This window comes from Sorex araneus, chromosome 8, assembly GCF_027595985.1.
Source record: "Sorex araneus isolate mSorAra2 chromosome 8, mSorAra2.pri, whole genome shotgun sequence".
Lineage (NCBI taxonomy): Eukaryota > Metazoa > Chordata > Mammalia > Eulipotyphla > Soricidae > Sorex > Sorex araneus.
In genome coordinates this window covers 18,917,654-18,932,310 of record NC_073309.1, presented here as the reverse complement: position 1 = coordinate 18,932,310, position 14,657 = coordinate 18,917,654, and the positions used below count along the sequence as shown (strand labels likewise).

The 14,657-nt window shown below is 36.5% G+C and overlaps 1 protein-coding gene across 6 annotated transcripts in view; it reads right to left on the bottom strand.

Moving 5' to 3' along the window:
• Positions 1–14,657, bottom strand: part of CDH8 (cadherin 8) — a 429,237-nt gene that overhangs the window by 67,147 nt on the left and 347,433 nt on the right. For all 6 annotated transcript variants that reach the window (XM_055145049.1, XM_055145050.1, XM_055145052.1 and 3 more), the window contains one exon: positions 5,792–5,909. In XM_055145049.1, coding sequence (XP_055001024.1) covers positions 5,792–5,909 — 118 coding nt within the window. The remainder of the gene's footprint in view (positions 1–5,791; positions 5,910–14,657) is intronic.

Genomic DNA, 14,657 nt, shown 5'->3' with positions numbered 1-14,657 from the left:
CTGTAGTAGTCTTGATATAGAAATTACCTCACATCAATACCAATCTCATCTTAATGGGAGATTTTAAGCAAGCCCTGAGTTGCGAGAAAACAGGCAGTTCAATTATCAGAGACCCATATTTTTGGTATATCAAAGACCATCAGGTCCACTATGGGTCAGATGGGTCATAGCTGGCTTTAAACAGAGGAAAGAGGATCTCTCTGCCTTTCCACCTACATCCTGAACACAGGAGAGGCAGGGATGAGTATTCAACTAGGTAAAAGATAGAGAATAGAGAAGAAAGAGTTTGCTTTGTCTAGGCTCATAAAAATCCACTTTCACTATAAGGCAGCAAATTTCACTTATGTACCTGAAGTCGCTGAGTAAGTTGACATTATTCTGAAGAGCAGAGAGAGAAAGGATATCTTTAATATTCTGACTTATGCAGAATGATTCCCACAGAGTATGTGTGCTTAGAGATGTGGGTAATTTGAACAACTTGCTATACTAGAATGGAAAAATAATACTAGGAAGTTGGAAGCTGGGGTTGTTGTGTGAAGAAAACTGAGTTTTATTTTGGCAAAGGAGAAAGATTTTTCTCCATATCTAAAAGCAGATTCAGGAATATAGCCATTTCCATGATTCATATATATTTTACTCATCCCAACGTTCTATTCTACCCCCTTCTCTTCATTGTATTCCTTTCCTCTTTTTACCCCTTTTCTTTTCTACTTTAACACCCTTTATACTAAATACCTTAATAAGTTTGTTTCCTATGATGTGTCCTAGTGATGAAAGGATTTTCTGTAATCAGTACACTTTTGATTTATTGTATAACATTTAAAACCCAACAGTTTTTGGTTTTGGGGGAATCATAGCTAGTTATGATCAGAGACTATGTCTGCCTCTGCTTCTGGTTTAACTCCCAGTGTTTTTGGGAGACCTTGGAATGCAGGAGATTGAAGTCAGGTTTCCAACATGAAAACACTTGCTCTGCCCATTGAGCCATACAACCAATCCCAAAACCTAAAACAGAGTGAACACTTCAAAGACCCAAGTTAAATAATCATAAACCAGAAGAAATGCTACACAGTACAAGAACTTAGGAATTAATTAGTATAAATGGGATCTCATCCCACATATTAATGAGTATTTTCCTATCTGCCAGATATAGAGCTGTCCAGGCAATGAAGTTCATGCATCTAGCACAGCATATTTATGGGGCAGAGAGGAAATTTCATCATGTCATTATAGATTAGGAAAGCGAGATTTCAAATAACTTGTCTGTAGTCAGTATTCTTATAAAGGGTGCTTCTTGAGGATAAGCAACATAACTGAATTTGGTCAGTAAGTTTGGATGGAAATCCCACAAAACAAAGCAAGAAGTGTAGCTACAAAACCAGGTAGCTACATTATGGATATTGACATAACCCAAAGCACTTGCTCAAAGCTCTAGCCATCTTCTGTATTATCCAAATAATTTTAACAATTATTCCTCTAGGATGAATCTCTTAGTAGTACATATGATTTTGGTCAAGTAGAAAGTCTCAAGTTGAAAAATAAGTTACATCACATTCTCAAGTTCACCTGCTGTCTTGTCTTAAACCTTATCATTCTGTCATCAAAAGAAGTTCACTCTAAACCTTTTCTTTCAGACAGTTCATATGTAGAGAGAAAAGCTATATAGGGCTAATTTGCCCATGCACAGGATTCAAATATTCACCGATAAAACATGAGTGTAGAGGTGGCACTGGCCCCGCCTGCAACCAAGATGTGATTCCGGGGGCCACACGTGTGTGCTGCCTCTCCGCAGCTGCACAAGCGTGACTCCAGATGCCAGCTAAATTTTTTGGCATGGGCAGCTCCTCACAGAATGTCTCCAGACTGAGAACTAAGCCGCGGCTCCATGTCCACTCAGGAGGGGAAAGGTAGTTCTCTATTGCATCTCCCTTGCCGGGGGTGAAGGGCATGGTGACCGCCATATTATGACGAGCACAGATGGGGTTTACAAGCTTGCAATGATCCAATATCTGGAAGAAATCTCCCTGGACTTAGTTGCTAAAGTATAGAAATCCAAAACCGCGCGACCTCATATCTCTTCACAACAGGTCTGACTCTAGCGGGGTACTCCTAACAATAATAGTGAGGTTTGTGTTGAAATATTGAATGTAACCAAAGTAAATAGAAAGTAAAGTGAAATTTATCAGTTACAAGGTGGTGGTGGTGGGGGGTGTGGCGCAGGATGGAAGGTGTACTCTGATTTTTTTTTTTGTTTGGTGGTGGGATATGGGCACTGGTGAAGGTATGGTTGTTTCAGCATTGTATAACTGAGACTTAAGCCTGAAAGCATTGTAATTTTCCACATGGTGATCCAATAAAATAAAATTCTTAAGGAAAAAAAAAACATGAGTGTATTCTAATTTCACCAGACTATTTAGTGGTTATTTTGGATTCAGTGAATTTTGCCTAAAACATACAGGTTTTTACAAGTAAAAATTTGTGAAAGCAGCATATTTCTGTATTTGTGAAAGGTACATTTAAATTCCCTGTCTTGTTATATTTAATTGTTGGTTATCTTCCATTTTCATGGTTAGTCTGGAAGCCTGAAATGTGGTCAGCAAAATATCCTTTTATTTTTTAAATCCACTGAACTGGTAGATGGAGGAACCTGTGTCTGGGCCATGTAATTTAAGGAAATTCAAGATACTGTGAATTGTTTGGTGTTTACATATGACATAAAGACTCAGCAGATTTTGCACCTTTCCTGCTACCTTTATCTGTACTGAAGGTCGTTTTCTTATTCCAGCAGAAATATGATACTGATATATTCAGAAAGAGAATTATTTGTGAAATCACTCAACTGTGCAACAGACAAGAGACAGCTAATTTCTATCTCATTTTGTCTTTGATTATGAATTAGTCAGTTGAAAATTGCAGGAGGACCAATCTAAAGGAGAGGAGAACTATCACAGTAATTTCAAATTGAAAGACACATTGCAAGTTCCTTAGAAAACCCCAAATACTGAAAACCAGCTCCTTTAATGAGCTAATTAAATAGGAGCTCATCTACCCATCAATTACAAGTTTGAATATCTTGGCTATCTCAAAATCTTAAGCTTCTTCTGCTGAGCTGGAATTTGTAATTCTGGAAGCTCTCAGAGAAGAAACCAGTGACTGACGATTTAAAATACCTATGTTAAGAAATAAAACAATTCCAAATAGGATTAACCCACTTGACTATGCTTCATATTTCAAACCTAAACTATGCTACAGTTTTAAGACACAGAATATAGAATTAATGAATTGGTTTTCTATTCAGTAACATTCATGTTAGGTTTCCTGCCTAGCCTTGTTGGGGATTTCAAACTATATGATGGTTTGAACTTAAGGCCTTCCATTTTTCAGGCAGATGCTTTAATTGAGTGATTTCTGGATAACCCTTTTTGTTTTTTTTGTGTGTTTGTTTAATGATAAAGAAGGGATGGGTAATAGACTCACAATTTATTTTTCATATTTTAAATCTGACTTTTTACCATCACTTTGTTTTTATACAACTCATTTTTTGATGCCATTTGTTTTCACAGCAACTATTCTCATGCTAAAAGGAAAAGTCTGGAAAAAAGTCATGAATATATGATCTAGAAAACAGGGAGATAAAGTATAAACTTGGCATGCCAACTCAAAGACCCACTGCTTGATGATTTATTCTATGGAGATGTTGAATATTTGGATACTAAATCCAAAGTCACAGTGTACATATGTCCTAGTTTCCATAAGACAGTCCTGGTTTATAACTTTTACAGGCATGAATATAAATAGCAGACTCCTATGCTTAAAAAAACCCCAGTTTTAAGGGAAAAATTATGGTAACTCTGAATATAAACACATAATTTAAAAGAAATAATTATAGCACAGAGAGTGCTCTTTATTTTCCAAATCACTTTTCAATGCCAAGCACCTTTTACTTCTCATTGATTTTACTTATTTTATACCTTCTCCCCAACACACATGCATACACATACCCTTGTGCAGTAAGTCAAAACTGTAATTTCTGTTTCCAAGTTTCAGAATAAAACAGATTATTCATATGCTTTTAAGTACTCAAGTACAATGCTTATTAAAATATGATGTGCATAATGAGATTTCCTAATATACAATCTTGTACTTTCTTCTAATTCCCTAAATTTTCTAAATTAGATAAAACGTATGAAATCTGTCCATTGTACTACTAACATCTCCTAGGTAAAAGGCTTTGTGCATAATAAAGATAGTACCAAACTATACTTTCTCTGCACTATTATTGTACCTCTCATTCTCCAAACACAAGTCTCTGTGATGACTTTCATTGCCATTGTCTCTGGTAGTATAATTAAAATTTAAAGGATGCATGGATACTATTGAGTAGTTTTGAACCTTTGAAATGAAAACAACTTTTCTTCACAGAATATTTAACTGAAGGATAATAATCTCGTACAGAAAAAAAATAAATTTATTATCTTACAGTCAAAGTAAGTGTGTACCACAGTTAGGCACCTTTTCAGCTCAGTTTGGGCTTTCTGAGACTTTTGTTCAAGACAGAGACATAGTCTCTCCTTAAAGAAAGAAATGTTGGCAGTGTCAACCAAAAGGAAAAGGCAATGTGCGTTGATTAAATTTTCAAATCAGGGGAGACTAACAAGTAATCCATTCCTGAAAAGAAATAGGATTGTGTCTTTATGTTAGTGGAAGTAATCTAAATGAGTAATATCTACAGAGCACCTTTCAAATTTTCTTTTCTCTGATGTATCCACCTTAGCATCCTGCAAAAGTGTTAGAACGTAGTCCATCTTATAATTAATAATATAGATTAAATATTTTATTTATTAACAGAAATCCTATGAAAATTCACTACCTCCTTGCAACAGAGCTAGCAAATAATCCAAATGATATGAATTAAATCTTACTCTTCTGAGTATTGCTTTTATAGAGACCATTTAGAAATCTAAACAAATGCCTATATTAAAGTGTGAAGAAAGCCTAAGACAATAAATTTGTTTTGCTAATCATTGTAAAACAGCTGAAACCAAGACTTAAATACATCTGAGCCAAAACAAACAGTTAAAAATCCTTGTTAAATAGAAAGCAGCTTAGGAAACAAAAATGTACAGATGAGATAGACCTTTTTTGTTTTTAATGATCTATGACCTTCATATGTAATAGATAATAGTTAAGGGAAATGGTAAATCCAAGCTTGGTTTTCAGGAAATAATAAAATGGATTAAATATTCTCTTTGAGTGTAAGACTTAACAATCAAATCAGTTCATATTAGTTTCAAAATAATAATGATTAGGAGTGTCCTTCAAGAAGGATTTTCTGATCTAATTGCTATTGTCAAAGTTAGTACAAGCTTAAAACAAATACCTCTAATGTGTACCCACAAACCAGACAAAATTAGAATAGGCTTTCCCTAAAGACTTGGTAAACATTCAATTAAAACTTAACAACTTCAAAGTATAAGCCAGCTCCTCCTCAATAGATATCTCACGATATCAAGATTCTTAGAACTTTCACAGGGGTTAAATCTTACTCTCCGTATTTGAAGCAAGGTGATTGAAAGTATTCCCTGAGATGAAATTAATTTTCACATTAACAGTCTTATCTATTGTTTCAATATTGAAAAGAAAGAGTGATGTAATTACCATGCCATTGGGCTGATAGGCTGTATTTCAGCTGTTTATGGGTGAAAAAAAATGATCATTTTCAGACATTATTAAGTCACATCTTATTTTCTCAAACATAGGTTGTCCTGTTTTACCAGGCTAACATATTTACCTTCATTTTTCTTGATGGTGAAGTTTGGATTGTTGACCATTTCTGGAAGAAGACTGTATAAGAAATAGTGTCCATTTTTGGGATCGTCTTTGTCCATGGCACTCACTGTTTGAATGACCTGTAACATAAAATCTGGTGTTAGCATTTCTGAGGTCACTCGATGGTCTGTAATATCTTTGAAAATTGAGTCAGATCCTTTTAATGGTTTCACACTTTCATTTAAGGAATCTTCCTTCCCCCAGTTTTCTAAGTTGTTTGTGATGGTTTGTGCCAAGAATGAAAGAAACATTCATCACTTTAAAAAACCACTTTGATAAGTGGATGAAAATCAAGGTCATTACCTTTGTGTCCATTTGGTGTCTGTGGCTTAAAATAGCAAATTTAAGGGTGTTTGGAAATACCCCTGGGCAATTACAGGTTTCTTTCCAATTTGAGGACACACAGGAATCTAGAATGAGATTTGGAATTGTTACAGTGACTGTAGGGTGGCTCTCAGGAGGCTCTTGGAAGTAAGGGATGCAAGTCTTGGATCTTCACAACTCCGCTTTCACTTTACTCAATAGGTTATAAGTGTTTGCCAAACAATGTTTCTCGGCACAAAGATCACTGCAACTACCTTTCTGACGAATTGCATCTGTTCCCTCCCCATAATGAATACTGTTTTTAAAGCTAGTGGATAACACATGCAAACAATGCTTTGGAGTGTATCCTGAGATGAATAAATTATAGGGATTAGAAGAATTACCACTGCGCAGAGAACTGTTTGGATAGATACACATTCTTGGAGTCAGTGCCGGTTGAATGTGCTTATTTCATTTGCAAAGCTGCATTAACTTAGTGCGAAGTTGTTTCTTGGGATGTCAGAGAATTAGCTTATTAATTCATATTTATGAGTCTGATATTAATCACTCCAATGAAACACTGGCCAACAGCTAATATAGGAAAGATTATAGCTTATACATGTATTTTCAATAACTATGATGAAGTTTCTGCTAAAAAATGCCTATGAGACATGACAGTCAGGGTGATATCAAATTTATCATAAAATGAATGTAACACTGTTATCAGACTTATGAAATCCAAGAATGTAATGGTGATACCTAATGATGATATTTGAATAGTTCTTTCCACTTAACCATTTACCCGTTATTAAATAGGAAAGGAAGTCACTTCTTGGGGCTAGAGAGATGTACAGTGAGTAGGGCACTTGCCTTTCACACAGCCAATCTGGGTCTAATCCTGGCATCACATATGATTCCCAGCCCTTCCAGGAGTAATCCCTGAGTACAGAGCTAGGAATAAGCCCTGAGTATTGCTGGGTGTGGCCTTCAATACAAAGACAAAACATATCCAAAAATACCAAAAAAAATCACTTCTTTTTGAGAAAGAAATGCCATTGCTTTGTAACTTAGCACCTTAACAGTGGGTGAAGGAAAATTTTACAACACTTCCTGTAGCCATGGGCTTTTGCATTGTGTTAAGCGCAAGCTCTATGATAAGCAGGGCATTAAGGTTATTTAGGGCATAAATAAAGTTACCTTAAATTTCCAATTCTTCATTTTTTAAGATGGAACATGTTCTTACATTTTAGATGTTGTAGTTCTGTTAAGGACCCTGTAAATGTCTTGTAATTGTGACATTTATAAAGTTGAATGACAATGTAACGAAAAAGTAGCACAAAATAGAACAGCTCAGACAGTCATTATGATGATGGACTCTATAATAAAAGTACCTTGATGGAGATCACAGTTTCACCCTTTATTCATTAGATGACATTGAGGAAATTACCTAACTCTTTATGAAACTCAACTTTCTTATATTCCTAGTTCACCAATATAGATTACCTTTTCTGATAGGCTTGTTTTGATCATTAATAAAAATGCATTATCCATCTTTCAGTGCAGTGTTGGTTCCTAGTAAATGTTCAACAAAGGTTAGTCATCATCCTTATTATCATTGTTATTTGTATCAGGGTCACTAGCATTTATTCATGACATACAACTTTGATAAGTGCGATGACTTTGATGTTATCTAAACAGGGCCCTAGCCTCATCAGATTAGACGGGAATGCAATTATATTTGCTATATTTAAATGCCTAGTGTATTTGCCTTGACATTTAAGTGTAAAGAGATGCTCTGGTGTTTCTGTTTTATAAAAAAGGAAAGAACAAAAGTATATAAAGAGAAGCTATGAAATCCAGAGAACTTGTATAGAGACTCTACATGTTCAGATTTTTCAACAGGAGAATTTGACAAGAGCCTTCAGAGGGGCAGTTTCAAAGGACAGAGGAGGCAAGAGAGTGAGTTGTGTGCACTGAACCATCCCACCTCCCTTTTCCCAACCCCCACCCCCACACCACCTGCAAAGGCCTTCTATTCCTTTCCCCACAGTTGCAGTGGGCGTTAGCTATGTTTTTACCACCTGGACTGTTGTCCAGTGTTCCATCTAAGCAACTATCATCACACCCTTACAGAAATTAATGAGTAATCTAACATTCTCTAACATTCCAAAGACATACATCCCCAAACATTCACCCCTGAAGTGTGAGTCATGTGAAGAAGGCAAAGAAAGAGAGAATGGGCACATGGGGGTAAAAGTAGTAAATGCATTCCTTTGCTATATTTAGTAACTAAAACACCTATAATGGATCCCATTGCTAGTATTTGTATGAAAACCATTTCGTACTTACTGGCATGAGTTGCTAGGAGTTATTTGATTGAGCCACCAAAACAAAAGATACAATCATTGTGCTTACCTGGAGTCAAGGATTATAATTACCTGTCATACCACATCTCAGAAGTTTGGTCTAAACATTACACCTGCAATGAATGTTTTTTCCATGATTTATTTAGGACAGGAACTCTGCTAGACATGCAATTTCTTGAACCTATTGAACCAGAAAGTTGAAGCAGGGCCTAGGAGTCTACATTGTAAGCGGTCTTCCAGGTGATTCTGATGCAGGTTCAAGACTGAGAACCACAATTTTGAGCCAAAGAAGAAGATGGGTGTTGACAGCTTCCTCATTGTAATCCATTAGGAGAGCTCGCCTTGTTAAGCTCACATCAAGCTCAGCACATGATGCATTAAGGGAAAGTGATGAAAACTGAGATTTCTAAGTCAGTGTTCAAAAAACATCCTTTGAATTAGATATATTTAAGGCTAGCTTAAATGGCTTTTGACTCTTCATTTTATTTTGATGTGGATGTGCACTCTCTGGTTATTTTATTAAAGAGTAGTATGCATGGTAGATCACTTGGAGGGCTTTATGCTTTAAAATGTGATGCCCATATTAGTGGCTGGGGAGCTAGTACAGGGATTATTTGCTTTGCATAAAACCCACTCCAGTTTGATCCCTGGCACCATATGGCCCTCCATGTTCATTCAACAGCGCTGGCTATAGCCCAAGCATCCACCCACTCCCAGGACAGACTCATGTTAAAAAGATGGAAATTTCAACTGATTTAATGGTGTCTGAATATACTTATCCTTAAACGGTGGAAGAAGGTTCCAGGAAATGAACCTCCACACCAGCAGATTTTAATATCACTCTATGTATGACAAATGAAAACCAATACACACATGCTCCGTGGTGAGCTACTCACACCTATTCACTTTTTTCTTTCTTTTTTTTTTTTTTTTTGCTTTTTGGGTCACACTGGCAATACTCAGGGGTTACTCCTGACTTTGCACTCAGGAATTACTCCTGGCAGTGTTTGAGGGACCATGTTGGTTACTGGGAATCAAACCCAGGTCAGCCGTGTGCAAGGCAAATGCCCTCCTCACTGTGCTATCGCTCCAGCCCCTCATTCACTTCTAAAGCAATTGCACAACTGTATCACTGTATCACTGTCATCCCCATTGTTCATCGATTTACTTGAGCAGTTGCCAATAACGTCTCCATTTGTCCCTGTCATGTGTTAGTGTAGCCTGATGGCTGGCACCAGATAATCGTATTGGCCACCATCCAGAACTTGCGGCTGCTTCTCCCAGAAGGGAGCATAAAATGAGGCCCCCATAACAACACCACCGACTTCACACCAGGCTTTCACTTGGAGCACTCCAGAGGGGAGCAGGTGAGAGCTCTCCCTGCCCCAAGGGACCCAGCCCTGGCAGCCGACCTCCAAAATCCAACTGCCACCACACTCCAGGCCACTTTTCCAGGCCACTTTCCACATACTCAGGCCAAGCCTCATGCACAAGTGAAGCCCCACGGAACCCAGGTAATGAGGAACTTTGTGACCTTAGACTCTGGGTTATATATATATATATATATATATATATATATATATATATATATATATATATATGCCTGGCCTGACTGGGAACACCGGTAAAGGCGATTAGAGGTCACCCTAAAAATCTCCAACTACTTTATACAAACATAACATTTTCTGGAGAGGTCACAGATCTTAGGAATATGTAGGTAGCATTTAGCTTAAATATTTTCCTTTCTGCTCAAAAACTCTGTAGACAATTGAAAGATGTAATGTTTAATCCTTTATTGTGAATTAATTTCAAGGGAAGTTGAAATGATGAGACATGTCTCTATCAGAGAAACAAAGCATCTCTGAGATGTAAGGAAATGAATTTCAAAGTGATGTTTGGATTTCAGTAATTGTGTTCCTGGAGAATAGATTTAAAATCAAATTGTCTTGCTAAGCTAAAAAACTGAAAATCTAAAATTTTAGGCCTTATCAAAATCTGACTTATTTCTTAAATTATTACTATTATTCAGAACATTAACCCTAAGTTAGATTTTATTAGTTTTATTACTTTATTGTAGACTATTTTATATTAACTCAAGATGTTATAACAGTAAGGACTCATTTCTATTTCTGAATCCTAAAAGGCAAGCAACTAACAGACAAGCACATTTCTAATGATCTGATATAACTATAATTATCATGAGGTCTAGTCTAATATTTCCCTATGAGTTCCTGTTGATATTATTCCTTGGTTTGTTCTTGTTAGGAATGATAGCATATGATGAGTTGATTCCTTTACCTCTTCTGGTTTTAGAAGAGTATCTAACAAAGTAACTATTGTTTAAAAGTACTAAGTGAATAAATGAAAATAAATTATGTAAGGTGTATTTTAGCATAGTCACTTAATTTTCATATACCCTTGAGAAATATCAGAACTCTAGTTAATCAAAGACATTATATATAATATCTGATCCTTGATACTGCAAACTACTTTAAAATATTGCTGGCATTCATACATTCTGACTTCTGAAATATGCAGAGATTTTCTAAGAATACAAAGATGAGAACCAAAATGGAATCTACAAACTTTTTCAAGAAAAATTAATTTTTTCTTCCTTGGGAAATTTTTATGTAATTATATGAAGGTGGTGGACATGGGGTGAATGAGAAGAGGGAAAGTCAAAGGTGGTAGATAGCTTAAATTTTGTGTTTTTCCCATTATTCTGCCTATTAATGCTGTTAATTTTCCAAAATTACTTCCATAGAGCAACAGTTTGCAACTTGAAAAAGGAGAAATAATCCATGAATGAGTATCATGTGACGAGCTCTCTCAACACAAAGGTGGAACTGTACAAAATGATTTATAAAGGCACTTTGAGGGGAAATTCTGTAGCTCTAATTGTTATGGTGTCCAACACTGAAGGAAAGAAGACAAAATTAACAGCTCCTTAAAAGAGGAGTTCTTAAAAATAGATTTTATATACAAGATAGATCATTATAACAGTGCAGATTGATTTTAAAATGGAAATATAAGAATTTGATAGCTTCCACTATAATTCACACAATGATCCAATTATCCTCAATTATTTCGAACTCTGATATAGGTACAATTCATATTCATTATAGAATAGTGGCTGGATTTTTAGAAATACATATAATAATCTGACTAATCCAGTCTTTAATCAGACTTTTCCCACCTAAGTGATTTTCCATGTTACATTTTCTTTTGTGCAAAAGTCAGGAATATAACCTGGCCTTTTAAAAGTATTAGGTGGTCAATCAGAGCCTGTAAATTAGCAACTTGACCTATAAAAGACGCAACAGGATAAGATTTTTATGTCTTGTTTAAACACCGAGTCCTCCATCACTCACTAGACATTTGGGACCTGGTCCTTCATAAATCTGCCATAAAACTTCTCAAAATTTCCCAGTTTTGCAGAATTTTTCAGTCCTTTCCTTTACTGAAACTCAGTTGTATAAAAAAGAGCCCAAAGCAAGAATGCTTAAAAACTGTATTTATACAAAGTTTGGCTTCTACAATTTCTCCTGCCTCTATTTTCTTTAGATGAACCTTGAATATATATCCCATGTGCAACAAACACATCTCTGAAATGGTTGATAGTTTTAAAATTACTCCATCACTTGCTGTGCTTTGAAGACCCTATTCCATTGGTAGAAAAGGAAGAAGAGAGTCAACTCCTCATTTTAAATCTTACCGCCTCTCCATCTTCTACTCTAGGACTTTGGAGGAATAATGCCTGATATATTCTTAACATCATAAACATTGCTGTCTAAGCTGAAATGTATCCTAATCTTTCTCCTGGAGCAAGATGTGTGTGCCTTGGCTCCAGTTGACACTACTTCCATGGTTTTCTCTGAAGGAAATTGGAAAGGTTTTATGTTTGGTAGATGCCAATGACTACAATATAGCCTAAGGTGAGTCATATGTGTTTATACGTGCCAAAAATCTTACAGTTAAACAAAACAAACAGAAAAGATAAGGTTGTTTTACTTTGTTTAATTCAGTACTTCACATCATATGAGGTAGAACTGACAAAGGTGTGCAAGGGCAAACACACACATACACACACACACACACACACACACACACCCTGATTGTGTAGTATAGTGACATAGATACCCTATACAGTTTTCTCAGGCAGTTACTTTAAAATATGATATCTTTTAAAGCTCTACCTCAGTCCTAAAAGCCTGGGAGACTTGAAAGTTTCATATGAAGGCATCGTATCTCTAGAATGTGATAGTTATAGTAGACTTTCCATTTGGTTTGATTCTCTACCCTTTCAATAAAATATAAGGCTCTCTTGGTACCAGATCTTATCTAATTATTATTGTTGCTAGAACAAATCATAAATCTAAAATTTCCTGCTATTTACAATAAATTCTATTTCCCAGAAAAGCATAATTATCCATTTGTCTAAATGGAAGTAGCCATATACATTGGCACACCTCACAACCATCCTAAGTTCTTATTCAGCCACTATAGATTGAAAATAAAAATATTAGCCTCAGTGTTGTAAACATTCCTTTACACCATTTGCTCTGTGCATAATTAATCTCATTTAGATTAGGGGTCAGAATTAAAATATGAAGAATTTGGAATCAGACAAGACCTTCAGTCAATACATACAGAAACTAAAAATAAGACTTCGGGTAAGATTGAGATAGTATGTGTTCCTGTAAGTTGATTCCAGTGGATCTGAAAAAAAATAATTATGTTAACTCGCACATTCATATGGGAATAAGTGAAATACAGGTCTTTCTTTCCCACTTGACAAATAAAACACTGGTAATTATCAGAGGAAGAGTTATCCCAAATAAGAACTGAATTGTCCTCCGTTATATTAACCCATTTTAGTATGGTCTGTAGTGGCTGAGAATGCAACTCGAGTGGTGTAATGCGTGTCCTGTGAGTGTGAGGCCTTGGGTTTGACCCCCACCCCAATTCTCCTCCCAAGCATCTCCAGGTATGCTCAGATGTCCCCCATACTACTCTAGAAGGTGTGGCCTCCTACAAATAAAAACAATTATTCATATCATAGTGCTTTAAATAAATGCTCACAATGCTATAGAATAATAAAATTAATAAAATGGCATAATACTAATCAAGCATATTTTGCTTTTCAGATGATTAAACTTCTTAATAGACTCCTAAAAACTGCATATTTACTGAGCTCTTAATCTTGAGTAAGTTCTTCCTGATATATATTTAAATTAATAAAGGTAGGGGCCGGAGCAGTAGTACAGCGGGTAGGGCATTTGCCTTGCACATGGCCCACCCGGGTCCGATCCTCAGCATCCCATATGGTCCCCCAAGCACTGCCAAGAGTAATTCCTGAGTGTAGAGCCAGGAGAAATCCCTGAGATCGCTGGGTGTGCCCCAAAAAGCAAAAATAATAATAATAATAATAATAAAAATAAATTAATTGAGGTTAAGGCACAAGATTATGAAAATAAGAAAAGGTGACTCCCACTATTAGTACGGTGGGTACGACGTTTGCCTTGTACACAGCTGATGGGGGTTTGGATTCCTGGCACCCTCTATAGTCCACTGAGCCCTGCCAGAAGTGATTGCACAGAGATAGCACCGGAGCGATAGCACAGTGGGTAGGGCGTTTGCCTTGCATGTGGCTGACCTGGGTTTGATTCCTCCGCCCCTCTCAGGGAGCCAGGCAAGCTACCGAGAGTATCCCGCCTGCACGGCAGAGCCTGGCAAGTTACCCATGGCTTATTCAATATGCCGAAAACAGTAACAACAAGTCTCAGGATGGAGACCTTACTGGTGCCTGCTGGAGCAAATCGAGCTCCGATGGGACAACAGTGCTACAGCTCTTGCTTCCCCTCTGTCAAAGTTGTGCTGGAACAGTCCTGACTTTCTGACACGTATTTGAGTAGATATTAGTTCTCAAATACTGTTTTATGCTTCCCACTAATTTACCCTCCTTATTCCACCCCAAATGAGATGAAAGCCGTATTTTATGCATTTTTGTGGAGGCCATCAATTTCATCTGTTTTAAAATCAATCCTGTCTCCCTCTTGTGTATGCAGATAGATCCTGAAAGATGCCTGCTGGCAGGAAAGTTAAAATTAAATCTCCCTTATTTATTGTTTCATGAGTGTGATAAAATGCCATAATTTC